The sequence below is a fragment of the Lonchura striata genome, chromosome 6, assembly GCF_050655825.1.
Source record: "Lonchura striata isolate lonStrDom1 chromosome 6, ASM5065582v1, whole genome shotgun sequence".
In the NCBI taxonomy this organism is placed as follows: domain Eukaryota; kingdom Metazoa; phylum Chordata; class Aves; order Passeriformes; family Estrildidae; genus Lonchura; species Lonchura striata.
In genome coordinates, this window is record NC_140708.1 from 11,304,122 (window position 1) to 11,331,352 (window position 27,231).

At 40.6% G+C, this 27,231-nt stretch overlaps 1 protein-coding gene across 17 annotated transcripts in view; it reads left to right on the forward strand.

Annotated features, from left to right (window-relative positions):
- The window catches only part of JMJD1C (jumonji domain containing 1C), a 158,460-nt gene that overhangs the window by 116,426 nt on the left and 14,803 nt on the right, over positions 1-27,231 (forward strand). For 10 of the 17 annotated variants that reach the window (XM_021535498.4, XM_085583185.1, XM_021535508.4 and 7 more), the window contains 12 exons: positions 2,931-3,036; positions 7,749-7,873; positions 9,122-9,265; positions 9,383-9,569; positions 9,657-11,323; positions 14,373-14,545; positions 14,864-17,061; positions 19,660-19,861; positions 21,533-21,747; positions 22,691-22,843; positions 25,608-25,697; positions 26,948-27,075. In XM_021535498.4, the coding sequence (XP_021391173.2) occupies positions 2,931-3,036; positions 7,749-7,873; positions 9,122-9,265; positions 9,383-9,569; positions 9,657-11,323; positions 14,373-14,545; positions 14,864-17,061; positions 19,660-19,861; positions 21,533-21,747; positions 22,691-22,843; positions 25,608-25,697; positions 26,948-27,075 (5,388 nt within the window). The remainder of the gene's footprint in view (positions 1-2,930; positions 3,037-7,748; positions 7,874-9,121; positions 9,266-9,382; positions 9,570-9,656; positions 11,324-14,372; positions 14,546-14,863; positions 17,062-19,659; positions 19,862-21,532; positions 21,748-22,690; positions 22,844-25,607; positions 25,698-26,947; positions 27,076-27,231) is intronic. The other 7 variants (XM_085583188.1, XM_085583190.1, XM_085583189.1 and 4 more) reach the window with 2 other exon arrangements.

The following is a 27,231-nucleotide window of genomic DNA, read 5'->3' on the forward strand; positions in this document are numbered from 1 at the left end:
TTAACATCCTTCTGGAGAAGATATTCCAGGACTTGTGGAAAAACTAGTCTAGGAGAGGGTACCATAATTTCTGTTTGTAAAGCTACTTTCAAATGAGGAAAAGTCTGGAGGAAAACCCTGCAGAGCATTTAAATCTTGGGAAGTTAGTCTGTCAATCATGCTGCATCAACCAGTAAGAGGAAAGCTGAGGGTTACAATTGCCAAGGTTCAAATCTATAGACAGTAATTGTTCCTTGAGCAATATAAACACAAGGTAAGGAAAAGAACTGGGAATGCATAGTCATCTGCTTGTCTTCAGTGATAAACTGGGGAAGAGAATGTAAGTCATCAGCCTTGCCTGTTGTCCTCTCCCTGCTTTTGCCAGAGTTTATGATGTGTACTGAAACTGTGTGGTTAAGGCCACTGCTTTATAATTTGACACATTATGCAATTAATTTCCTGGGTTTTGGATAATCAGATTTAAGACTACAGATGGAAAAAGGTAAGTCATGGCACACATATGTTTTCATAGATACATGTCCACAAAAGAAGAGAATTTTTGAGATGACAGAAACTTGCTCTGTTAGTATCTTTCCCCCTACCCTGTGGTTGGTGTGCTAAATGTGTATTGTGTGTATCTTTAGAAACTCTGAGTTCTCTTTGATGTCATACACATAATCCCAGTCACATCTGCATGCAATTTGTGTAATGGCTCTTTGACCTAACTTGTGCCTTTTGTAGCTCTTCTTTGAGCTTGTCTTTCTCCAAGGGTGAGGAGATAAATACAAAATGGACTTTGCAGTCTCCTTTTCTAAATATTCACAGGGAGCGCTCTCAGCCAAGGATGCTGATGTCATGCATCTGAATAGGATTTAGAGGTTCAAATGTACTACATGTAGGATGGACAGTATCTTCAGTGTCAACTTCAAAGAAGGTCAAGATGCTTAGGAAGGGTGTGAAATCTAAAAAAAAAGCACCAGTGTGTGTTGCCTTCAGGAAACAAATCAAAAGTGACTTAAGACAACATAGAGACTCAAAAACTTTGTGTAAGGAACTCATGAAAATAGTATAATGTTAAGAGTAACAGGCTTGATTTTATGGTACTTAATCAATGTGTATAATCTCAAAATGAAGATACAAATTTTCTTAGATGTGATTGAAGAGATTGCTCACAGTGTACAAAATCTGCACACTAACTGCATTTGTAGGTCAGCCAAACTCAGTATTGCACTCCTCAGTCTGTTGCTTAGGTCCAGTGCATGTAGATCAGAGGGGGGAAATTTTTGGTGCAGGAGTGTCTTGGAACTGCTGTGAAAGAGAGTGCATGAGAAGAAGGACAGATGATTGATCATAACACAGTTCCAGTTCCAGGATCCATTGTGTTCCCCTGGCAGATAATTCCCTCTTTTTGGTGGTGGTGGTGGTGTTTCTGTGTGTAGGATCATTGCACAAATGGATTTGCACACTTAGAATAGCTAATACTCTTTTTAAACTGCCTTGGGAGAGGCTATCCTTGAATAAATTTTAGTTACGACCCTTTTGTCCCTCTGGTAATGCTAGCAGCATACTTATCTGGTTGGTATTTTGAACCTTGTGGTGGAGGTCCTGTTGATCTTCCTTCACTTTCCCTTTGTTTCAATTTACATGTATTAAAATGGTCATCTTGATCATTTCTTCAATCCAAGGCCACGTTCTCTGTAAAAGCAGAAGGCTAGAGAGTAATTTTCTCTAATAACCAAAGCGTTGATGCATTCTCCATAGTGGAACACATCAAATCTCCAAGTGTCAGGAAGTGAATTCTGAATTGGAAATAGATATCCTGTGATCAGTGTAGGTTAGCAGGAATAATCTCATCCAGATGAATAGAGAGAAATTGCTTGTGTCACTGGAGGGCCTGGCAGCTATGCAGGATTCACCGAGTGTTACTTGTATCTTTGTGTTCTGTGGCTAGAGCTCTCCATAATAAAGTGTGAAACATCAAGGAACTTGTTGGAGATCAAGGAAAGAAATTGCTTTATCTCAGCTGCAGTACTGATAAAACATTCTACATTTTGTATGTGGAGAATTGCACTCATTATTTTAGCTGTCTAAAGTTCTAGTGTAAATGAATGTTGCTGCTGCTCACGGATTTCCAAGGCCATCTTTGGCATGAGGAGCCACCAGGCTTTTTTTCTCGTCCACAGCCTCAAAGACAGAAATAGCAAATTTGCTCTGAAATAGAGCAATAGGTGTTCTAGGAGTACAGAGACAAATGGTGATTCTTAAGCCATGCTTGCAAGGATATGAACGAGATTCTGTGCCTAATTTTTTTTTCTGTTAGGAGGACCGAGACACCGAATATATCTTAATTTCCCAGATGATATCCTACCAGATACTGGAAAATAATCTTTTCCATTGTAATATAAATGAAAACATGTCTTATTTGAAACTACCTAATTAACAAAGGCTAACATATTTGAAAATCAGCAGTGGTGTTTAATCTCAGAATGCTTGTTTCTCCTAAAATACTGCTTATGTGTTACATTTGTAGGTTTGATATCTGTGTTTATGCTCAACATGTCCATATTATTAAATTTTGCAGATATGGAAAACAGATTTTTTTAAAAAACAAAATTTAGTGATTATTTAAGCAATTCTGTGTGCATACCTGTGAGCACCTAAGTCTTTAGAGGGCATTTTTAGCTTGTAGTAAGAGTATGAAAGTGTGATCCTATTAATAGCTTACGAGTCTGGCCACATGTGGGATCTGACATACTGTGTTCCCATGAAATAACTTCTAGCACTATAATATGCTTTTAAGTTTTTTCTAAAAATAGTACAGGGATTTTTAGGCAATCAGTAAAATTAGCATCTAATGACTTAATATTGTCTTTTAAAACACATCTAGGAAAATAAACAAAAATGTTACAAGTAAACATAACATATGGTTCTTTTTTTAATCTCTACTTTAGGACGACGTAGACAGTCTAAACCCAGTTCTCAGGGATAACCCGCAGTTACATGAGGAGGTAAAAGCCTGGGTAAAGGAACAAAAGGTTCAGGAGATTTTTATGCAAGGTAATTATGTGGGAAATTGTTATTTATATTCTGTGTTAGCTAGTTTAAGGCCATTACTTGTGTGGGACTCATCCCATAGGATTTGTGATATAATGGAGATTATATTTTTTAACTTGGAAGTTATTTTTTGGAAGTATTTGTTAATACAAGGAAACAAGACTGTAAGAAGCTGTTGGTGTTTGCTTCAGACTGTTCTTAACTTGTTTGATGTTTTAGTGATTACAGCAAAAGCTGAATATCATTAGTCTGAATGTAGATATTTTATAAAGTTTGTTGTGAAAATAAGTGTATATGAATGGCTTCCACACACATTTTGGCATGTTTAAAATTGTTCTGTGCTCTGTTAGTATTACTGTTACGTGTGATAACTTCTCAGATACCTGTCTGTGCTTGTAGTTCTTCACAGTTCTGTCACAGATGAAGAATACTTTCAGATCCCCACCCCACGCTCTCACCCCCTGAGTGAAAAATTGCTTTCAAATCAGTAACAATTTGCAAGTAGGTTCCAATGCTGGGAGGTTGCAGAAAAAGCTGTGTGTACAGTAATATTTACATTGTAGATACAAGTTGCAAGAAAAGTAGTATGAATTTGAAGAAATCATTTTGGTGCCATTTTGCTGATAGTAGAACTACTATCAGCATTTGCAGCATATTCACTAAGTTTCAGGAAGCTCTGCAGAGGAGTTCCTATTACTAGGAGGCAGAACCAACCTCTGTGGGTCTGGGCTAAAATCCCCAGGAAAGAAGTGTCAGAACAAAAATGCTTAAGCAGTCATTTTGTAAGTGAAAATTTAGGAGGGAAGCTGTAAATAATCAGATATTTTAAGGATGGCTGTGAGGTTTCCTTGCTGTCTAGTCTCTTTGATAAAACCAAGACCAGAAGATAAAAGGAATATGGTAAGTATAATACTGAGCTTAGAGTAAAAAACTTATGTCTCTCCTTCTGTGGAGTTTCTCATTTGGCTAGACATGATTCTTATGGGCCACAGAAAAAGCATGCTGAGAAACAGAACATGTGGAACTGTGTAGATAGTAAGTTGGCATGTTGGTGTTAGTCATTTTAGAGTTTACTTTTGATATCATCAGATGCAATACAAGTTAATAGTCTGTTGATGAAATTTGCAGACAAAACTGGCTTGAGAGGTGATGCAAAATCAAATCAGGGTTATATAAAAAGGAAACTGAAATTGAGCTTGTTTATTGTATTTCATTAGAGTAATGACAGTAAGACTATTGTAAAAGTCTCTGTGTACATTGGTACAGAATCAATAGTTGAGCAAAGCTCCACAAGTATTGAAATAGTCATCTAAATGAGACTGCCAGCCCATCACCCACACAGCTCCCTCCCATCATGCCAGGATCTGTACTTTTGTCTTCATAGATATAGATTCTCAGGCAGAGATTACTGTGCTTAGAAGTGCACAAATGGACAGTAATGTAGATGATAAGGTGAATTTCATGCCAATGTCCTTGAAGGCTAGCTGTCCTCATCTGAGGAGAAGTGTTAGATCCACTTGCTCCCCTGATGTGATGTGTGACCTGAGGAGACACATGCTTCCTCACTGGGGCCTTGGCCTCAGCCCCATGGGATGGTGGTCAGCCAGCAGAGACTGCTGCCACATTCTCCCTGCACATTATCTGCTCCTGCTCACACAGACTTTACATTGGCACAAACCTTCCAGTGGCTCACAGGCAGCCCTCTGACAGTGCTAGCTGCTGTAATCTAGTCATGTTCTCTTCCTTTTCTCCTCTTTCTTCTCTGGTTTGCTTCATCTCCTCCATTACCATTTTCTTGTTCCCTGCAATTTAAGTACTTTTTCGGCTCTGCCTTGCCTAGATGCATCTGTTAGAGTTATTACCACATTCTCGTACTTCATCCTCTATAATATTTTTAGTATCCAGCCTTTTCCTTGTTTTCTGTGATGCTGAAACCTTCATATCATAACTTAGTATTTTCTACTTTGACTTTTGCAGTTAAAACACAGTTTGTCTGAAGAAAGAGGAGGGTCGGATAGAAGCATCTGGTTCCAAATATTTGGAAAGAAACATGTCAATTTGAGGAAGGAGAATTTTAGTCCATTTATTTACAAGAATGAGACCAAAGAAAAAAATTGGCCCATTTAACTTCTTTGGGCGGCAGTCACAGCAGCATGCTTTGCAGTAGAGATTGTAGCTTTGGCAGGAAAGTAGTTTGTTCCTTGTTTAATAAAAAATGAAACTCCTCCCAGACTTGGCCAAGTTGAAAGCTTTTGGGACAAATAAAACTGGTTCAAGGAACATAGTGAAGTGTCTAGGATTTTTAACAATTAAAATATTTGATTTCTTTCTTCCGATTAGTTTTTTTATCATTACAATCTCAGGCTGCATGTATAATAATCCTCTTGAAACACTGAGTGTGCTTCAGCTCTGAACATATTTTCTCATAGTACTGCACAGGCTGTTTCAACAATGTGTAGCTGGCGTGGTTCAGCCAGGGACTGGAGACAAAGCCAGGCTTTTCCTGTAATGGCTGCTTGTGGCTGGGCTGGGCTGGAGCTGAGCTGGTCTGTGTTGTGTGACTGCAGTTCAATCTTTCTCCTTCTTCCTGTCATCCCATCAGCATGTAAGAAAAACCCTCAACCCACTGTTTTTAAAGGTAGATAAACTCTCTTTTAAAAGTAGATAGGGTAACAGTTGGAACGAAGCATGAACACAGATTAGAACAAGGAATAATAAGAAAGAAATTGGCACTGGGTCAATGTAGGGGAGTAGGGGAGAAGGTGGAAGCTGTTGGAGAAGGGAGGAAAGCTTCTCAGCTTGTAAGCTGAGAAGATTGGGGGAAAGGACTTAGAAGCTAGTGGCCTGGAGTCACAGTAGTGCTAAAATGACACAAGAAGCTGGGGAGATGCTGGTTCTGCTTATGCAAGAGACTGAAAATCATTGTGCAGTTAGCAGTAGGATGCAAGAGAGGAGGAGCTTGGATAGGAAAGTAGGAATGGCAAATTTGCACAGACACAGGAAGAATTTTACTGAGACTGTCTGAATAAGCCAGAGCTTTGGGACAGCCCTTAAAAGTTCAAGATGTGGAGAATGTGGATGGGTCAGGCAGTCAGAAGTGTGGGAGCTGAGCTGGAGGCGTTTTGCAGGGGCATATGGAGTAAGGGTTGGAGAGAAGCCATCAGGAAATGTGTCCCCCTGGGAACCCTGTCTGGTCCAAGACCAGAAATGTGAGACACAAGCTTGTAGATTCTTCCTCCTTTTCTGCCCATATGTACCTGTGATTGGCAGTGCCTGTGCTGGCACACTTCTGGCCCCTGTCTGTGCTGCTAGAAACATACTCCAGCATCAGTTAAGGTGGCTCAGGGGGTTCAGGAAGTCTCAGGGTTTCAGTTGTGCCATCAGTGGTGTGGATGGGTGTAAGAAGGCTGCTGTGGTGTAGTGTTTCACTTCCCAGCTGGTTTTAAAAATGGTATAGTCACATGGAAAAAGTATTTCAAGAGACCACTTGGAAATTAGTAAATAATTACCACTTTTGCACTTCTCTTGATCTGTCAAATGTTGACATTAAAAACAGTCCTTGCAGTAGCACACTGTCACATGCAGAGAATATAATAGACCCAGTTGTGTGATTCTGGATATCTTTTACTAGAGAAAGCTGTCACCTGTGAGGTCCCTGCCCTATTTGCTGCAGATGTTTGAGCTTGCTTAATGTACTGGGCAGGGCTTGGAAAAACTGATCTTTAGGAAAGACAGGGAAATTCTGGCCTTGCCTGTGTGGTTCAGCAACTGAGCAGTCTTAAATCACTTAAGTTAGGCTGTTTGTAGGTTGTCATGGACTGGCTTTTCCTCCTTTCCTGTTTGCCTGACCTGGGAGCTGGGGTTTGATTGTGGAAGCAGCAAAACCCACAGAGCTGGAACTGAACTTGGTGGTAGTGTTGCTTGGTTATACAAAATGCCATAAAATCACCAAGTGCAATGAAACTTAAAGAGTTCTAGTGATCAAGTAAGACACTGAATATTAATAAAACTGTTCTGGATCTTGAAACAAACTGTAAAATAGGTACTGTATCATACTAGCTCCTCATCCCCATGGGCTTTTGGAGGTGAATTAAACTGAGCTTTCCAAAATATGTGAGGTTTCTTTGGATTTGGTATGTCTGAAAACAGGAGCTGAAGTGTTCACTGTTTGTGTGTGCTTAAATGTTCTGTGTGGCCATAGCAGTCACAGGATCATTCCACTGCCTTTATGTTTGTTGTAATGGAGAGAAACTCTGTGGTTACTTATGGGAAAGACTTGGCAGATGCAGAGCCTAACCACCAAGATGTAGATTTTTTAGCCAGCAAAGCAGCTGGGCATGTGACTAGCCTGTTAGATGGCTTCTGTATAACCTGCTGCTGCCACCTTCTAGCCTTTCAGATTACTTTTCTGTGGTTGCTGTTTGTAGGCAGGAATTTTCCCATCATGTATCATCATGGTTGCAGAAAGATTTAGTTAGATAAGAAAATTGTATGTTGAGAATGTTAGCAGAATTAACCTTAAAGCATACTTATATGGAACGTTTGCATTTCAAAATGTCTTCCTGAATCTGTGGTTAGCTGTCCATGCTATGTGCACTATGTATTTGCTGTGAAACTTTAAAAAAAAAGTAGGAAAATACATGTATGCCTTTTTTTCTTTTTTTTTTTTTTTCCTGCATTCCTCAATGGCTTTTTTATTTCTTCCCCTTCCAAAGGTCCGTACTCCTTAAATGGTTATAGGGTGAGAGTGTACAGACAGGATTCTGCCACCCAGTGGTTCACTGGCATCATCACTCACCATGATCTCTTCACCCGCACTATGGTGGTTATGAATGACCAGGTGAGTTGATGGATGATACAAAAAATGCTGCAAGTAAACGGTGCCTTGGGAGGTTCTAATTTTTGTTGGTAGCACTCAGAATCACACCAAGTTGGTTCAGGTCCAGCAGGCTGAGGGTATCACTGCACTGAAACTTCAGCACAGCTGCATTGGGCTATCAGTTAAATGCTCCTGAAGCTGAGCATTTGTGCAGTGATATGACTAATACCAGTCCTACAGTTTGTTCTGCTGTTGCTATTTGACTATTGAAGTCTTTGAAGTAAAGCAATCCAGTTTGAAGAACTGGTCTTCCCTGTCTGCTCTGTTGAGAGTTTCTTTTCCCAAGAATGAAATCTTTCAGCCCTGCAGTAATGGTTACCTTTTCCAAGCAATTGGAATAGTCACTTTCTACAATTTATTGAGTTAAACATTTACTGCAGCCCCAATTTATATTTGCTGTAGTGGGTTTTAGTTTTATTGCAGAATTTGATGTTACAGAAAGAGCTAATACTGGTATTTTTAATGGCAGTAATGAATTCTATTTCAGGAGAGTAGGGTAATGACTCAACAGTAATAGACTGAATGACCCATCTGCCTTGAAATGACTGACAAAACCATGTGTGACAATAAAAATTTAAGACTAGTCTATTACTCAGATAAGTTCTTTACCTTAATTTGCTCAAATTAATATTCCCCAAATGTTACTTTTTTCACTTTGTGCCATGTCTTTTAAAGATATGGTTAGCATTTCCTACTTTATTTCTTAGTAATAACACTCAACAGTTCTAGAGTTCTTCTTTCCAGTAATTTTGGTTCTCGTAGCAGTTTTGCTTCTGTTGAAAGCAGTTACTGTAATATGCTTTTGCAGTATAATTTATAGTATATTAAATTAATTTTATAAAATATTTGTATATTTTAATTACTGCTTAGGGGTTGTTCTATGAATAGCTTGTCAAATTTCAAATTTGTAGGTTAGTGAAGGGGGAAGGAATGGGTGGTGGGATACTTTTCACTTTTAAAAAAAAAAATATTTTTACAATGGCATGTAAAGACACATTTGCTTTGGTTTGACACTGTTCCCAGCATTTGTTGTGTCATATGTCAGTTCTGCTTGTCAGGATTAAGTAGGCTTTTCTCTGATTAGTCTTTAGCACACAAAATAGACTGGTGAACACTGGTACAGAAAATACAGATTAGGCATTGTCTGAACATCTGTGGATTGTTATTTTCTCTGTTCTCTTTTTTCTTTTTTTTTTTTTCATGAACCAGGTGTTAGAACCTCAGAATGTTGATCCTTCTATGGTTCAGATGACCTTTCTAGATGATGTTGTTCACTCTTTGTTGAAAGGTGAAAATATTGGCATCACTTCACGCCGACGGTCTCGTTCCAACCAGAACAGCAACACAGTTCACGTAGATACATTTATCTTTTTACCTAAGTATTTTCCTATATTGCAAATGTTGAAAATACATGTTTAAAGACACTAATTAACGTTGTATTTAAGTCCATTAATAACAAATTATTTTTAGGGTCATTATACACGTGCACAAGCAAATAGTCCCAGACCAGCAATGAATTCCCAAGCTGCAGCACCAAGACAGAATTCTCACCAGCAACAGAGGAATACTCGGCCAAATAAGAGGAAAGGTTCTGATAGCAGCATGCCTGATGAAGAGAAGATGAAAGATGAAAGATACGATTATATAGGTCGAGGAGGTAAATGTGGTTAATGGAAAGGGAGGGAAAGCCTCTTAAAACTGTATTGGACTGCAAATCTGATAGATGTGTTTTTATCTTTTGCAGAAAACCCCAAAACCAAAAATAAACACTTTCTTAGTAAAAGAAGAAAACCCGAAGAAGATGAAAAAAAACTAAATGTGAAGAGACTGCGGACAGACAACATCTCAGATTATTCTGAGAGCAGTGACTCGGAGATTTCAAATAAAAGATTAACAGATTCATCCTCGGAGCAAAATTCAGAAAATGAGTTAAAAGGCAAGAACTCTTCAAAGATAAATGGAGAAGAAGGAAAATCGCAAACTACTGAGGGAGTAGAACAAACACTAACAGAGAGACAGTCTCCATGGGATGAAGTACAGCAGGATAAAACCCATGAAGAGACAGAAAGACTGAAGTCATCAGTCTTGGATCATCAGGAAAAATCTTCACTCCATGCAGCAGAGCAGCCAACACTTTATGAGCAGAATGCCAAGGATCCACCTGTTCAAGAGTGTAATGCAGAAAAACATCATACTGTGGAGTTAAAAAATGAGCAGTTTTTACCCAGGCCTCCTACTCCTAAGTGTGTTGTTGATGTTACTAATAAAAACAACTCTGAAAAGGAGAACCAGGATAATGCTGCAAGTACCTTCGGTTTGCAAACAGTTCAGAAAATAGAATCTCACAGCAGTGATTTAAAACAGCAATTTGCAAATGCAAATTTCCTTGAAGCAAGAAAACAGGAAGCTGATCAAAGTTGGGTTAGCAACGTTGGTAAAACGGATTCTGTACAACCTGGGGTTGTAAAAACATTACCAGTAAATGAACACTTAAATTCTGAAAAAGTGCAGTATGGCTCATTTATGTCTTCGTTAAATGTAGCTTCTCTAGCAGAAGAGAGTAAACTGCGTAAACAAAGTCCAGTCCCCGATTCTGTGAAGTCAAAATCTAGTGCTTCAGTTGATCATCCTAAAACAAAGTCACCTGACGTTAAGCCTAAATTCACCCAATCTTCTGATACTGTGAAGTCGAAGGTTAGTTCCCAAAACAGCCATGCTACTGGATTAACAAGGTCAGCCAATAAAACTGATCATGATTTGCCTAGGTCTAGTTTTCATCCAGTTCCAGCTAGAGTTAGTGCTCTAGAAGCTACTAAGAGTCCTCTTATCATTGACAAGAATGAACATTTCACAGTATACAGGGACCCCACTCTGATCGGACAAGAAACAGGAACTAATCACATTTCACCTTACTTGCATCAGCATAATTATCCTCTGCATTCCTCATCCCACCGAACCTGTTTAAATCCAAATGCACATCATCCTGCATTAACTGGTTCATCCCATCTGCTCGCTGGGTCTTCAGCTCAGGCTCCCTTGTCCGCTATTAACACTCACCCCCTTAGCAGCGCATCTCACCATTCTGTTCATCACCCTCATCTACTTCCCGCAGTGTTGCCCGGAGTGCCTGCTGCCTCCTTGCTGGGTGCCCACCCGCGACTAGAGACTGCTCATGCTAGCAGCTTAAGCCATTTGGCATTAGCACACCAGCAGCAGCAACAGATGTTACAACACCAGTCTCCACATCTTCTCGGACAAGCTCATCCTTCTGCTTCCTATAATCAGCTAGGGCTTTATCCAATTATTTGGCAGTATCCAAATGGAACACATGCTTACTCAGGACTCGGTCTGCCCTCCTCCAAATGGGTCCACCCAGAAACTCCTGTTAACGCGGAGCCTTCCTTGAGAAGGGTAAGTTAAGATCCTTTCTTAATGATTTATTGTGCTGGGCCTGGTGTCTCCCATCAGTGGTTTCCTAGGTAGAGATGTGGTAGTCTGTGTCACACTGTACTCAGTGGAAGGTGGGGTTTTTGAGTAGGGAGAGAACTAGGAAGGGAACTACAGCAGTAACACCCGTCTCATGGTGGATGTGTGTAGGGAGTTTTTCCAGACCTTGATTTCTGAAGAATTCTAAAGAAAGATGAACTGTTTGATTTTAATTTATGACTAAGGGTGAGGTCAGCCAGCTTGTTTGGGAACTCAAGTTCACAGGGTAAATATTTGCTACCTCAAACTGTGTACCATTGTCTAAGTAAAATACTAGGAAAGGTGAGACAGTTGTATTCATAGTGAAATTTCATGCATGCTCATTCAGTAATGGTGAAAGATGGAGAAGGAAGGAGTGCTACATCCAGTGGGAAGTTCTGGAGAAAAATACTCTTGTGTTTCTAAATGCTTCATGCAGCCATTTCTCTTGTCTTTACACCTATCTGTGTACCCTTTCTTGGAGTGTTGTTTTCTCCCCTCCTGCTTCTGTTGACACACTTCTCTGCCTTCCCATCTGCTTTCCACTCCTCTGTATTCAAGTCAGGGTGATTCCTCTGTCTGTTTGCTGAGTGTAACCACTGCAGTCTCAGAAGAAGTGGTTTGTGTTTTTCAGTCTAGTGCCCAGTGTGGTGGTGGGGCTTGGCAGGCAGACATGGCAATTACAGGAAAAGTTTTCTTAGCTCCTGAAGGCTTGGGATATGGCATGCTCATTGCAGGCACCCCAGAGGAATAGTGTAAGATGAAACGTGTGTAGTGCAGACAGAAACTTTGGAGAGCTTTACTGCCAGCTTCAATTAAATCACCACTGAGCATGTGCATACTGATCTTTAGAGGCTTTCATCTTGGCCTAATTTGGGCAGATTTTCATAGGGACCACAAAAGGCATGTCACTGACAGTGGTCCTTCTGCCAAATTGTAAGCCTTTGTGTCAAAGCTTGGCCTTCTGAATGGTTAGAAAGATATTTTTCTTTTTTTTTTTCATCATGGGGAAGGCTGTTCCTCCCCAGATTCATTCTTAAAAAAAAGCCAAACCATTGTGGCTAAGTCTTTCCCAAAACAGTTTGAGTTGGCCTTGTAATATGAATGAGTTTGATCTAAAATGTGATAAAATCAAAATGTAGCAGTGAAGAAAAGCCTAAGAAAATAAGATAGGTGGATTTATCTTTTCGTGTTGCTGCCTGCTCCACCCTATACAGAAGTCCATTTTAAAAGAGCTTATGATAGACGTTGTTTTCACTTTGGTTGCCTGAAGAATGCAGCCCTGCATACTGAGGCACGTAGCTTTTTAATTATGTTGATATGTGGCAATTGTCTTGTGGTGACTTGTCTTCTGGCTCTTGCACTAGAGGCCTTTTTTAAATAGATCTTAGAAACCCAGAATGGGCGTTTCCAAGGTCGGTTTGCATGGAGGCCACAATCACAAAAAGGGATCTGTGTTTCAGCTGTAGGAGCAGCAGCAGCATCCACCCTTGGCTCGGGGCTGAGCCATGTCTCTGAGCTGAAGGATGTGTGCCCCGAGCCCACCTTTGCCTGCTGTCCTTGGATGGCTGAGGCAGCTCCTGTGCTTGGGCTAGGCAGTAGATGGTGCAGGTGGAGTCACAGAGCTGTTTGAGCAATGCTTGGTGCTCAGGCAGATGTTCCCCAGCTCCTCTAGGGAGAAGGTGATGGGCCTTCTTTGCATAATACTTTAATGCAGCTTACAGGCTGTTCGTGGGAACTCACCACAGTGTGGGAACTCCTGGCCGAGGAAACGTGTGCAGTAAAACTGTGAGCACAAACCCAAGTGGCTGCTTTAAATATTCAAAAACGCAGAAATCATAACTTCAAAGTTGTAGCACCTGCAGATCTATTCTGTGTTGTGTGCATGTGTCATGAGAGCTCTTGGCTCCCCTTCTGCTGCAGCAGTTCCCAACTAGAGTTGCCAAGTCTGAGGAGAAGGATAGGGATGGACTGGTGAGGAGTGTAGGGAGCTGAAGAAAGTAGGGATGGACAAGCATCACAAGGCTTTGGGGTGTGCACAAAAGCTGACCCTTGTCCCCAGTCCCTTCTTGGCTTGTCCCCAGCACTTGAGCCCCACTTGAACAGATGTCCTGCTTTTCCACTCTGCTGTGCACTTCTTTTAAGCGGGTCGCCTAAGCAGAGGAGAGAGAGAGAGAGCTGCTCCTGGTCTTTGCTGCAGGCTGCTACACAAGGTTCAGTAAAGATAAGAAAACAGAAACTTAACCAAGTAATAGATTAAAAAATAGTTTCATAGATTAAGATTTGCCACTGTGTCTAAGCAAGGAGGCCCACCTTTGGAGTCTTTAGGTACACAGCATAAAATTGGACGGTGTGTTTGCCATGCTGCACAGTATGGCAAGTGTGTACATTTATGATTTTGATAGCATGCTGGTGATGATCAAGCCAAATAAAAATGCCTGACTAAATAAAGCAGATTAATTAGGATTATCATACTTCATCATTTGGTTAGGACAGGGGAGGAACAATCCAAGAAAGAGGTACTTGTATCCCTTTTATTGAGATTTGTTATAAGGCTGGAGATATAATTGCTTCTAGAAATATTAAGCCATATTTGTATTTTTAAAGAAATACTTGTAATTTGAAGAGTTAATGGTCTTTTTACTAGTAACTGAATTAGAGTGTCGTCAGGTTGTCATTGTTTTGTTAATTTGGATGAACTTGAGATGCTGTTCTAGAATTAACTGCTCATCCTGAGTACTTGAAAATTAAATGGTTCTAAGAATGCCTCTGAAATGTGTAGACAGTTTTGTATGAAGTGCAAAGAAAGTACAGTTGTGTTTTAGTTGGTCAAAAAAAGTGACTTAAAATGCTAAATTTTATTTACTGACTGTGATTTGATACTGAAATATATTACTTTACTTTGATCATTGGTAGGACTTGGTAGAGTTACCCTTGTGTCCCCATGATTATTTTGAAATCTGATTTTATTTTTTCTTTTGGTTGGTGTCAACAGAATACTCCCAGCCCCTGGTTACACCAGCCCACCCCAGTGACCTCAGCTGACAGCCTTGGTTTACGGAGTCACATTCCTGTGCGACCGTCCAGTGCAGATCCCCTTCGGCCTCTCAAGCTGACAGCGCATTCCAGCCCGCCTTTGTCCAAAACTATTGTGGAGCATCGCAAAGAGTAAGTTTGCTGTTGAACTCTGTGTGTGAGGATACATTTCTGCAAGTGATGTTGCCTTTTACCTTCCTTTTAGCTTATTTGTAGACATGGATGCCTGAGGGGGACACAGGCATGTCATTATGTTGCCTTGTGGACTTGGTGTGGTATTTTGAGTTTGTGAGTCATTTGAAGACTTGTGAAAATTGTACTTAATATAGAGGAAGGTTTATTCTGTGTTAATAGATAACTTGGTTCAGGGCATGGGAAGAAAGGTCTTCCGTCTAGCACATGGTACTACATTCAGGCTAACCTGTGTTTGCTTAACCTTTCTTCAAACAGAGAACTGGAGAGGAAAGCTTTTGCTGAACCTTTGCGTTCTGTTACCACTGCACCAGTGAAGAGTGAGCTAGAGCAGAGCAGAACACAGACAGCAAAGGAAAGCCATATGCACAGACATTATGCAGATCCAATGTTGAACCAGCTGCCAAGGCCACCACAGGAGACTGGGGAGCGACTGAGCAAATACAAAGAAGAACACAGACGGATACTCCAAGAAAGTATTGAAGTTGCTCCTTTTACAGCTAAAATAAAGGCACTGGAGGGAGAGAGAGAAAACTACTCCAGGGTAACATCCTTATCTTCAAGTCCCAAAAGCCATTCAGTAAAATATGACAAAGATGCTGAACGCTCTGTGTCAGAACTGTATAAAATGAAACATTCAGTTCCACAGAATTTGCCGCAGAGTAACTATTTCACTACCTTGTCTAACAGTGTAGTAAATGAACCACCAAGATCGTACCCATCAAAGGAAGCTTCAGGTGTATATGTTGATAAGCAAACTAATTGTCCTTCAACAGCAGCTAGTCCCCAGGCTCTCCCCTCCTACATTTCTTCCCTTTCAAAACCACCACCTTTAATTAAGCACCAACCAGAAAGCGAAGGCTCTACAAGCAAGATACCCGAGCAGCTTTCACAGTCAGTGCAGTCTCACTCTGTAAATTCTTTCAGAAGTGACAGCAGGAGCCCTACTCAGTTGTCAGTCTCATCTTCAAATACACTCCGGAGTATGCCTGCCTTGCATAGGGCCCCCGTGTTTCACCCTCCTGTGCACCAGAACCCGGAGAAGAAGGAAAGCAGCTACAGCAGCCTTTCACCTCCAACTCTAACCCCTGTTCAACCCGTTAATGCTGGTGGTGGCAAAATACAGGAGTTGCAGAAACCACCAACTTTAGTACCTGAGCCCAAGGAAGCCCAAACTGTTTACAAGGGCACTTCTGAACAGAATTTATCAGAAATGTGGAAGTCTAATAATGCCCCAAATAATGAAAAAGTGGATTGGCACACTGAAAGAATGAGTGGAAAGTCGCAGTCCGCTACAGCATCTGTTATTGTGCGTCCTCCTTCTAGCACAAAATATGAGAATGTACCAGTAATGCAGTCTGCTTCCAAAGATCGCGTTAGTGAGAGATCTTCAGCTGTGACAAATCTAGCAGATTGCCTGAAAACAGCGGAAGCCAGGGAGACTGGAAGAGTCATACTGCCAAATATGAACTCAGACAGTGCTCGCGCACAGTATGAAAAGAAATTTGCAGCTGTCTCGCAAGGCAGCGTTCCTCCTGCTGTCACCCCTACCACAACTATCATCTGCAGCACCAAAGCGGATGTCGCCGCATCAGCAGCAATGACGAGCAGCGTGTCGAGCCGGGGGAGCTCTGAAGTGACTTACTCGGTGTCGGGCGCGGTGTCCTGCGCGCCGCCGGAGAGCGCGGCCCCGAGAGCGGCCGGCCCGGCGGCAGCGCAGCCCCAGGAGTGCAAGGTCAGCGCTGCAGCTCCGCTTACATCCGCCGCTGGCAGCGCCGCTCCGCCCAGCTCGGGATTCTCCACCTCTACCGACTTCGTCCATTTGAAAAAGCACAAGGCAGCGTTGGCCGCAGCTCAGTTTAAAAGTAGCAGTGCTGCTGAGACCGAGTCCAACTCTGTGAAAAATCAGACATTTTCAACCTCTCTCTCCCTAGACAGTGCTATCGTCTGTAATACAATAAACAAAGCGAACTCTGTAGGCAGTGGGCAAACTTCCCAGACGAGTCAGCCAAACTACCACACTAAACTGAAAAAGGCTTGGCTAACAAGGCATTCAGAGGAAGATAAAAACACTAATAAAAAAGATAGTTCAGGGAACAGTGTTTCAGAAATTATTAAGCCGTGTACTGTCAATTTAATTGCTTCTACATCAAATGATTTGCAAAATAACATAGATAGCAAAATCTTGGCAGATAAGTTTGTAAAGGAAGATAAGCACCCAAGGAGAAAAGGAAAACGAACTTACGAGTCTGGCTCTGAAAGTGGTGACTCTGATGAAAGTGAGAGCAAGTCAGAGCAAAGGACTAAACGGCAGCCCAAGCCAACTTACAAAAAGAAACAAAATGATTTGCAGAAAAAAAAAGGTGATACCGAGGAAGAAGTGAAACCAAATGGTGTTCTTAGCAGGAGCGCCAAAGAAAAAAGCAAGCTGAAGTTACAGAGCAGCAGTAACAGCAGTGAGTATATTAATCTGATTTGGAAGACACACAGAAGTGTGTGAAGTCCAACACTGTTAATCCTGTAGAGTTTGTCATACGTGATAGCTGGGAAAAGAGTTAAAAAGCATGCCTGTGTAAATGAGTAGGTCCTGATTTATCTGTCTTGAGGCCATTTGAAATATCCTGGTATAAGAAGTAGAGCATTTTGTATATCTGTGTTAACAAACTGGTTCTTGGCCTAAAAATAAGCAGTAAACCATGTCGTTTATGCTGTCCATCAGAATTGAGCAGGCTGGTGCATATAGTTATACCACTTGCATTGAGCTCTCTATATATATTTGCTGTTTTTTTTTTTTTTTTATTTTAAGATCTAATGCATTTATTTTTAGAGGACTGCTGGAGGGAAAGATTGTCTGTTGTTGAACTCTAATTCATCCTTTGATCAGAAAGCCAGTGGCAGTTCCTTGAGAGCCTAGTGCCACTCAGTTATGATTTGGTTAATTTAATGAAAGGTTTAAGGGAGAATAATTTCACACTCCTAACTAGCATGTGTAGTACATGGTGTTAACATCCCTCTTGTTTAAGGAATAAAAAAACTTAGGGAAATACAAATTTGCATTTAAATGTAATACTGTAACATGTAGCAGAGTGTAACTACATAATACGAAAAGAGAGAAACTGGTCTGCCAACATTAAGAGATTTTATTTAAAAACTTGCCTTATTTTTATCCCAATTTATTCTTCTCCGAGGATTCTTCATTTTCTTTGGTCTGGTTAAGTATTAGAGAGTCTACCATTGAATTACTTCTTGTAAGACTTTCTAAGTATAGGTAGCAAGAAAATGAGCAATACTGCCTGTAATTACATTCTGTGGCTTTTCACTGTCTGGTGTATAAAGTTACTCTTCTGGTATCTGAGAGTACTTGATCCCTTAATTGTACTGGGTGCTGAAAATGTTGTAGTCCATCTGAAGTATTGTAGATATTTGGTCTGGTGATAATAGTATTACTTTTTCTTTCCGCTCCCAAGTAAAGAGAAGATCGAGGCAAAAATGCCTGTAAAATCCTTTTCAGCTTCTCTTCTTAAAGTAAGCGAAATACATATATTTAACATGTTAAGTGTTTGTGGCCTTTCTGCTGTTCAAAAAATCTCTTTGTGGTAAATTTCTGCAAGAGAGCTGGTCAGAGATTTTTCTTTCAAAAAGAACTTTCCACAAAGATTTTACGCAAAATCATAGTCAACCTTGAGGAGCTTTCAGGAAGGAGGATGTTCCCTTGGAACAGCTGCCTGGGTTCTCTGTAGGTGGCTGGAGGTAACTAACTGTGCTTCAGGGTCTGGGGCTCAGTTTTGCAGCATGGGTGGTGTGTGGATTCTGCCAGGGTTGAAGAGTGCTTTGTCCTGATGCTGTTTTGGAAAGCCCCCGGGAGCTCATGCGCTAGCCAGAGCTCAGAGCTCCGGGCTGTGAGGCTCCCTCCTGCAAAGCAAAGCATTTCACAGCCCTGCAAGTGTTGGGGGTCTTCCAAGTGCCTACCCACAGAGCTTGAAGTCTAGCAGCTACCAGATGACACCCAGTATCTCTGCTTCCAAGGCAGAAAACATTGTTTTGGACTATAAACCTGTACTTGGGCCCCTTTTACTCTTTAGGTTTTAATCCAGTTACTTGTCATGCCTTAAGGGTGAGCATGGAATGTGGTTTCTAGGCCAAGAACTGAGGCAAAGGCAGTCTGTCACTTGTAAAGTTTGTACAAGTCATTTCTGGCAAAATACCAGTCTGCACCCAGGTACCAAGTCCAAAGTTAGCACCCTGACCCTTTTATCATCCTACAGGAGATCCCTGTTTACAGGACATGAACTTTTAAGAGTAGTGGTAGATGAAATGACAGATAATTCTCTCTGTCTGCAGATAAGAGTGGTGCCACTTTCAAGACTCGTTAAAATGAAAGCTTGGTTAAATGACAACAGGGTTCAGTTTCAAAACCTCTATGTGAAAATTGCACTTATTACTCAATAGACTTGCTCCTCATGTTACTCAGTGTCAGATCTGCTGACTTCAGTATCTAAAATAGAATTATACTGCTTGGCTTTGCAAAGCCAACAAACCAGATAGAATGTAAATGGATTCTGTGAATATAGCTGCTATTCTGTAACTTTTAAAAAAAAGAGTTTTGAAGGAATTGGAATTTGGTTTTAGGTTGGTTTTTTTTAAGCTCTGCTTTTATTCATTAAACTGTGGGTGGTTTTTTTGCCTACACCATCAGAAAGAGAGTTCAAACCTAACTTTCTTGCAGTATTGTATGTCTTTGTTTTTTTGTCAGAATGAGATTCTGAAGATGGGTTTAGTAGAATATCTGGGGAATGATACGTCTAACATAAGGGAAAATGTAGTGCCTTGGGAGTTTAGCAGTTACACAGGCAGAAGCACAGTTAAGTAAGTTTTATTGGTACCTTTGCTTTTTTAACTTTGGTGCTGACATGCAGGCAGGTGGAAATAAAAATTAAATACATTATACAGGTAACAAATATACTAAAAATAAATGTTGACCACTGTCTGTCTTGACTGTGATGTGTGAGGAAGCAGTGCCAGTACCTGATCTGAAACTGTCCTTACTTTTGCAGCTGGTATACCTCGCTCAGTGTTAAAAGATTGGCGCAAAGTAAAGAAGCTGAAGCAAACGGGAGAGTCCTTTTTGCAGGATGATTCTTGTTCTGAAATAGGACCAAATCTGCAAAAATGCAGAGAATGTAGGTTAATAAGAAGTAAGAAAGGAGAAGAACCAACTCACTCACCAGTATTTTGTAGATTTTACTACTTTCGACGGTAAGTATGCCTAGTTTCCAGGTAATGTGGTGTTTCAGCTTTTAAAAATAATATTGACAAAGGACTGGCACACTTGAAAGCATGTCTGATTTTTCTGGCTCAGTCTACCTGATAAAAGACAGCATCTATTTTAACAGTATTTACATTTGCATTTCTTTTGTGGATTGACTTCATTGCTGTTTAAAGCTTTATAGCAAAGACATCAGAACATCTGCCTGCTGTACCTTAGGCAAGCAGAAAATACAACACATCACATTACACAGGTGTCTGACATTTGAAGTGGGATTTTCAAAAGGCAAGCTTCAGTTTTTCTGGACAAGTTGTACAACCTCAGAGTTGCACTTACTTGTAATTGTTCTTAAGCCAGTATATGATGGGAATGTTACTCAGGGTTTTCTGAGAGTTGTCTGAGGACAGAGAGGAATTGTGACCACCTTTTTTTGGAATTAATGGTTCTTCAAGGAAAACTCACAAGGAAGAAAATTTCCTGGGGTGCAGGAAGCGCCAAGAAAGGATAAAACAGCTTCAATTCGTGTATGGATTGTGCTGTCAATATTAATCCAACTTGTTTTCGACAAGAAACTGTTCCCTAAGTGGGGTTTAATTTTTTGTAATGAATCTTCAGTTACAAGACATGGTAGATCTGTAGGAATAATTTCAAGGTTGGACTCTGAATACCTTCTCTGTAAGAATATTTTCTTCCACTTTTGGCAAAGTTGGAATTCTGGTTGATTTTCTTCACCCTGTATAAAGGAGAGAACATAAAGATTTGCCAACATTAAAAAAAAAACTGTATGAGACTTTTTTTATTGTATTGTGGTACATTTTACAGCAGGGTAATTATTTTCATTGTGTTTAGATAGTAGAGCTTGAATTGCAAAAGTTTACACTTCTTTTGGAAATTGTTACCGTGGAAGCTGAAAGTTGATAATTTCATCTTGTTTATTTGAATACATACCTAAACGTTATTATTGACACTTCTAAATTCAGGACTGTCTTGCTGGCATAAATTCCTTAACTGTCATAATCACATCTGTATAATGACTTACCCGTTTTGGGTAAGATGGAATGATTAATTGTTACAGCTTAAAAATAGGCTAAGTATAGCCAGGGTTAGTAGAATGGCCCTGGGTAGGGTAACAGGAGAGCCTTTGAAAGGTCAGAGTTTAGTGGATACAAAAATGTAAGCTTTTGTTGGTGATTTGTTCTGCCTAGAAAATTTTAAATGTAGTGTTTGAAGTCACGTTTTTTCAGTATGAAAACAGTAGGATACAAAAGTCTATAAAATAAAAGTCAAAATGAGGGACTGCTGGCACAGACATTCTGAAAATTGAAAGTGAGGGAAAGTGGGTGTAACCAAACTTTGACCAAATTAAAATGGAAGAAAATATTTTGTCTGCAATTTTAAAGGAGTAATAAATGCTAGGAAGAAAGAATGATGTATGAATGGAATGAAAAAAGGTTCCTAAAAGGTTAGTTTTCGTTTTCATGCTTCCTTATTTATAATTTCCAAGCTATTTTGATCATTAAGATTTATTTTAAAATTAAAAAAGGATGTAGGATGATAAGTTGAAAAGAAAACTTCAGTGTTGTAAGATTTAAGCAGCAAGTAAATTGGAAGTCACAGAGTATAATGATACATGTGGTCAAACTATCTGTTTCCATTTTTAGGTTGTCTTTTAGTAAGAATGGAGTGGTTAGGATAGATGGTTTCTCCTCTCCTGATCAATATGATGATGAAGCACTGAGTTTATGGACACATGAAAACTATGAAGATGATGAACTGGACCTAGAAACTTCTAAATACATTCTTGATATCATAGGGGATAAATTTTGCCAGTTGGTAACCTCTGAGAAAACAGCCATGTCCTGGGTGAAAAAAGACGGTAAGGAGCCCTCAAAGCTGTCGAGCGTTCTGCAGTTTTTCTTGGATGACCATTGCTTCCTTTTGCATGGCACTCTTCCCCTGGCAGCTGGATTTTCCTAGGCTGTTTAGCAGGAGGACGTGCTGGGGAGGGTTCCTTGCTCAGGGCCAGCCCATCCCCTCCCTGTGCTGGTGGCTGTGCCGGGCCAGGGCCAGGCCCCTGCTGGGTTTGGAGGAGCCTCTGCTGCCAGCTCGGCCTCCAGCTCTGCAGCCAGAGCAGCCAGCCCCAGCCAAGGCCTGTGGCAGCCAGGTACTGTCTGCTGCCAGCAAATGGTGTGTTCTGGTGTGTCCTGCCCAAATCAGAGGAGAGGGGTGCAGCAGCGTGGGCCCCGCAGAGCATGGGCTAACGCTGTCACCTCCCCACCAAAGCAGCCCTCCATCCTTCTGGCCCACAGCAGATGGGCACAGGCTGGTGGCTCTGCTAATTCCAGGCTGGCTGAGGAGGAAGTGGAGCAGAAAACACATACCAGCTAGGTCTCCTGAACAGGCACCTCCTTCCCCTTCTGCCAGCTTCAAATGTCCAGCTCACTGATTTGGCTGCCCTTTAGATCAAACATGTCCCGTGGGCAGTCAGGTGAAAAACCCTCTTGAGTGCATGGGTTAAAAGTGTATGCTAAAAAAGTTCTTCATACTTGCAGCAATATATTTTCTGTATTGCTTTAGTCTGTGTTTTCTGAAAGCTTTATTTCTTTATAATGTTGATAGTAGGTAGCATTGGAGGGGATGCTGTGTAATGGAACTAAGGGGGTAGCTCTTGATGGCCTGTTCATGAAGGATCACTTTTCTCTCCCAAAACCCAGTTGTGTCTGAGGGGAAACCTATTAATGCTTCATCTATAAAGACTATTCATTCTATGCTTTGCATTTAAATTTCAGTCCTTTTATTCTGCTTATTTTGTATTTCAGCCAAAATTGCATGGAAGAGAGCAGTGAGAGGAGTCCGTGAGATGTGTGATGCATGTGAAGCCACATTATTTAACATTCATTGGGTCTGCCAAAAATGTGGATTTGTGGTCTGCCTAGATTGTTACAAAGCAAAGGAAAGGAAAAGTTCTAGAGGTCAGTATTTATGAACTAGAGCATTGTATAGGCTGTTTATTCTCATTTGTTGCAGAGCTGCTGATCCACTAGAACTGTCTTTCTGTAAAGTGTTGAATTACTTCTTGTGTGCATTGCTTTCTCTTAGATCTGCTTTGCCTTCTTTTTTCAGTTGATACAGAATCAGTCATTCAGAAAGCAACTGCTGTGGGGCTATTTTAGCTCTTTGTCCATGTTTCAGCCTTTTTGTGTGGATTGCTTGTGCCTTGCCCCTCAAGGTTAAATCTTGTTCTTCAGTTGTGAGACTGGTACTCAGTCACACCTCCCTGTTCATGGTAACTCATTGCTGTTAAGACTTGCCTTGATTTGAATGCTTTCTGGAGTCCTCCCTTCTGAAGTGGCTTATCATACTGACATAACATCCTATTTTATAGATTTATCATAAAAAAGAAAGAGATGGAGAGAAATACTTCAGGTGCTATTAAAAATGAATGTTAATGGAAGTTTCACAATCCATAAGTCTACACATATACGTGGTTTATCCTGTGCTTTAATGGAAATGTCTACTTTAGTCTGGAGAGAGAGCAGTATAACAGAACTGACTTGGAAACCTCTGATTTCTGGGTGACCCAGCTGGGTTGCAATTGAAAGGAGGAATGACTTGGAGGATTGATTTGGCCTTGGAGCCCTCGGCTGTGACACTGGTGTGCAGGCTTGGTGGAATGCACTGCCTTCCCTGGGAGGCAGGCGTTGTGCCCTGGCACAGTTCTGCAGTCAGATGCTGTGCCAGGAACTGATTCAAGGATAATGCTGTTTTGAAAAGCAGTTCCATGTTTGTCACAGCCGTGTAATGTCACAGATGTGCAATGTTAGTAAAATAAAGTTTAACTGTTAGGTGCGAAGCTTTGCCAAATGAAGAGTCTCACCCACTTTGTCCCTGGCTTGCAGTGACAGGCCTCCTACACTGAAGTTTTTAGGGAGCTAATGTCAGTATTTTCCTGCACTGAGAACAGTTGTTAATGCTTTAGTGCTGGAGGCTGCTTCAGCAGCTCTTTGGCTGAAGTCTGTGTGTGCGCATGTCTGTGCATCCATCTGACGTGGCTTGGGATAGATGCCAAACATTATTTACCCTGGTGGGAACACACAGTCAGAGGCTTTTTATAGTATGTGTTAACCAGCCAGGAAAGTTTTAGTAAAATGTCTTAGAAGTTGGAACAAGCAGTTTAAAGAAGGAGGCTTCTCTTCAGTTTTCTTACAGGGAGGACTTTCTCCTTTCTTTTGATTACAGTTTTACGTGTGAAAGCAGGAGTAGTACGACAGCTTCCCTCCCTGTGGCTTAATTTCTAATGATGCTGTAGGATTCATGTGAACTGTGTTGCTTCTTTGGTACTCTCTTAAAAAATGTTCAGAACCACCCACCCATCTCTGTATAATAGGACTTTATATTACACCATTTTTCCTGGAACCAGTAGTTGTTTTTTTACAGTTGCTGAATGTAACAGAGAATCCCCTGGTTTTTCCCTGCTTCAGCAGGAATGTTAGAGGTTTAAATATTCCAGATTCAGATACTTAACAATGACTTCTCTTATCACTTTACTACATGAGTGAGGGAATATGAAACCATTGTTACCTTCAGACAGTTTATGGCACCATCAAGTGGGATTCCATGTTACGACATTTCCCTGAGAAAACAGATTAAGTAGATACATAGTGCTGTGTTGTCGTGATTTATTTATGTTTGTGACCAGTTGGATACTGACGTGTTTTAGGTGCTACAAAAACTACTGAATAGCTTATAAATTTAATATTTTTCTGAAGGAACATTTGAAACATTGTGTACCTACAATGTAAAAAAAAAAAAAGCTTTAAATGTGTTAAATGCTTCCTATGGTGTGTTCCTTAGTTTAAATTGCTGGAGTGAGCAAACTGGTGAAAGGCTTGGAAAAATGTCTTAAAAGTAGCAGTTTAGTGAATATGACACAAGACGGGGGATGGAGGGAGAAATTGTGTTCTTTCTGCCCCAAAATCACATAGTAGGTTGGTGACCAGTTGCTTGGTCAGGCATTTTTGGCTCTCATTCTTCTTGTGTGTTTTTTTTACATTGCATATTTCAGTCTTCCTTAAACTTCTTAGAAAGCATCTCTCTCCTACCAATTAGGCCCTCTCTGCTGGCACAAATGATTTTCAGCCAGTACATAGAGACTTAGGGTTTCATGGTTGCTTTAATGTGCCATAAATCCGTGATGCAAATTCCCTCTCCTTTGTGCCACCAGTCCCACTGTGTAACTGCATCATAAGCTGAATCAGAGAGATGACTTGGTTAAAGTTCATCTTTTTGGCTTGTCTGGTGAACTCTGGTTGAAAACAGACACTTACACTTAGAGTGTGGATTGTGTCAAATTAGATGAACCGTACTGTCATGGCTTAATTATGTCTCTTTTCCATGGCAGGATTCATCAAGGGAGGCTCATAGCCTTAATAGCACCTGTAAAGGATTTCAGTCTATTTGGCAACTCACTAAATGTGATAAATACACTTTGAAATTTGGAGGTAATTGACAAGGGCTTGTGTTACAGATGCAGCTATTTCAGATTTCAGTATTGTTAAAACTATTTCTGTTAATGTGAAAATTAGCTGTTGTACGCAAGTCCTTGTCACACTGGATACCCAGACAGACAACCTGTATGTGCAGAGAAAAGTTTCTAACCAAAATCAGTCTGAAAGACCATAGCTCTGTCTGTGTGTAACATAAGGGAAGTAAAACATTGCCAATACTATTTTGCAGATAAGGAGTTGTATGCCTGGATGAAGTGTGTGAAGGGACAGCCTCATGATCACAAGCACCTGATGCCAACACAGATTATTCCAGGCTCTGGTAAGACCATATGCAAACAAGCAGAAGCTGCTTTTTCCCCAGGTCTTTTCTGTGAAAGTGGGGCCAGAGTGGTTTCCTTGTAACTTCTCATTTTCCATTTAAAAACCTGGGAGTTGAGTTAAATTGTTGCAAGAAGGCAAGTGGTTTTGGGCAGTTACCAGCACCGGGCCGGTATGATGACGAGAGTAAGAGAAGTGTGCTGACAGATGTGTGTAAGGGTTTTGGGGACAGGCAGTGAAGAAATGGAGCCCTTTTTTGTGATGGATTTGTACCTTTTCAGAGCAGAATAAAACAATCAGAATGTATTTAATAAATCTGACCTTAGCTGTTAAAAGAAAATGTTTAAATAGTACCACAGAGACAATGGATTTTTGGGGATTTGTATTTCATTATTGTCTCTCCCACGCCCAAATTCACTGTATTTTGATTGAGCAAAATGCAGTGTATGAGCTCATGACAATTGAAAAACTGCAGGAATGATAAACCTAGCTAGATTCAGAATTCTGCTTACAACCAAGTAAGTTCTCTGTTAGGTGTGATGTAGTGGTTGTTAGCACAAAATTTCTGTCAGCACTGATACAGACCAGAAAATAGAAAACTGAAATGTGCCTTTAAACATCCTACATAAATTCCCAGATTATTTTAAGCTGAAAATACAGAACAAGTCATTATTCCATTGCATGTTAGTTCAGGTAGAAATGAAGGTTGGGTAGATTCCATAACCATAATTCAAATTGTGACATTTCCCAGAACGGGTTCTAGGCTGAAACTGGTTTGAATTTTAAATTGTGAAAGTGAACCACTCATCTGGAAACAGCACAGTGAAGACTGCCTACTTAACCTCAGTTTTGTTCTTCTGTGCATGCCCATTACCAAACAGCCTTCATTTACATGCTCACATAGTGATTTTTTTGTCAAGACATGGCTCGCTTCAGTCTGTAGCTGATGGTTTTATTGAATGAAGCAATGATGCACCCATTGAACAATGAGAAGTAAATAATTACTGGCTTGCTTGATGTGTGCCATGCAAAGGGAATGCAGACTAAAGCTCAGATTATCCAGAAGAGTAGTGTGCAATTATTTAATTGAATGCTCTCTGCACAAGCTTAAAGATAAACTGGGCAGTCATTTTAGAGTAGTTTTGAGTGGTAAATTCAGGATTTTAATAGTTTAAAACGTCACCCTGTATGTTGTAAAGAGGGTCAGAATGACTGACAGCTGGTAATGTTTTTCTTCTTAATTGTCTTCAGTTTTGACAGATCTTTTAGATGCTATGCACAATATTAGAGAAAAATTTGAAATTAAATCCCATTGTCAGTGCACCACCAAGCAGAACACACAAGCTGGCAAGCTCCCTGCAATGAATGGTGTGTCTCAGGTGAGTCTAAAATGTGTGTATATATATTGCATCTTGTTCAAGTGTTCTGATCCTGCTGGATTTTTGTATTTGAATAGTACCAGTAGCATTTTAGTTTGCATATGTGGGGGTTAAATGATGGCCCTGTCTTTGAAATATGTTAAAGTGAATCTATGT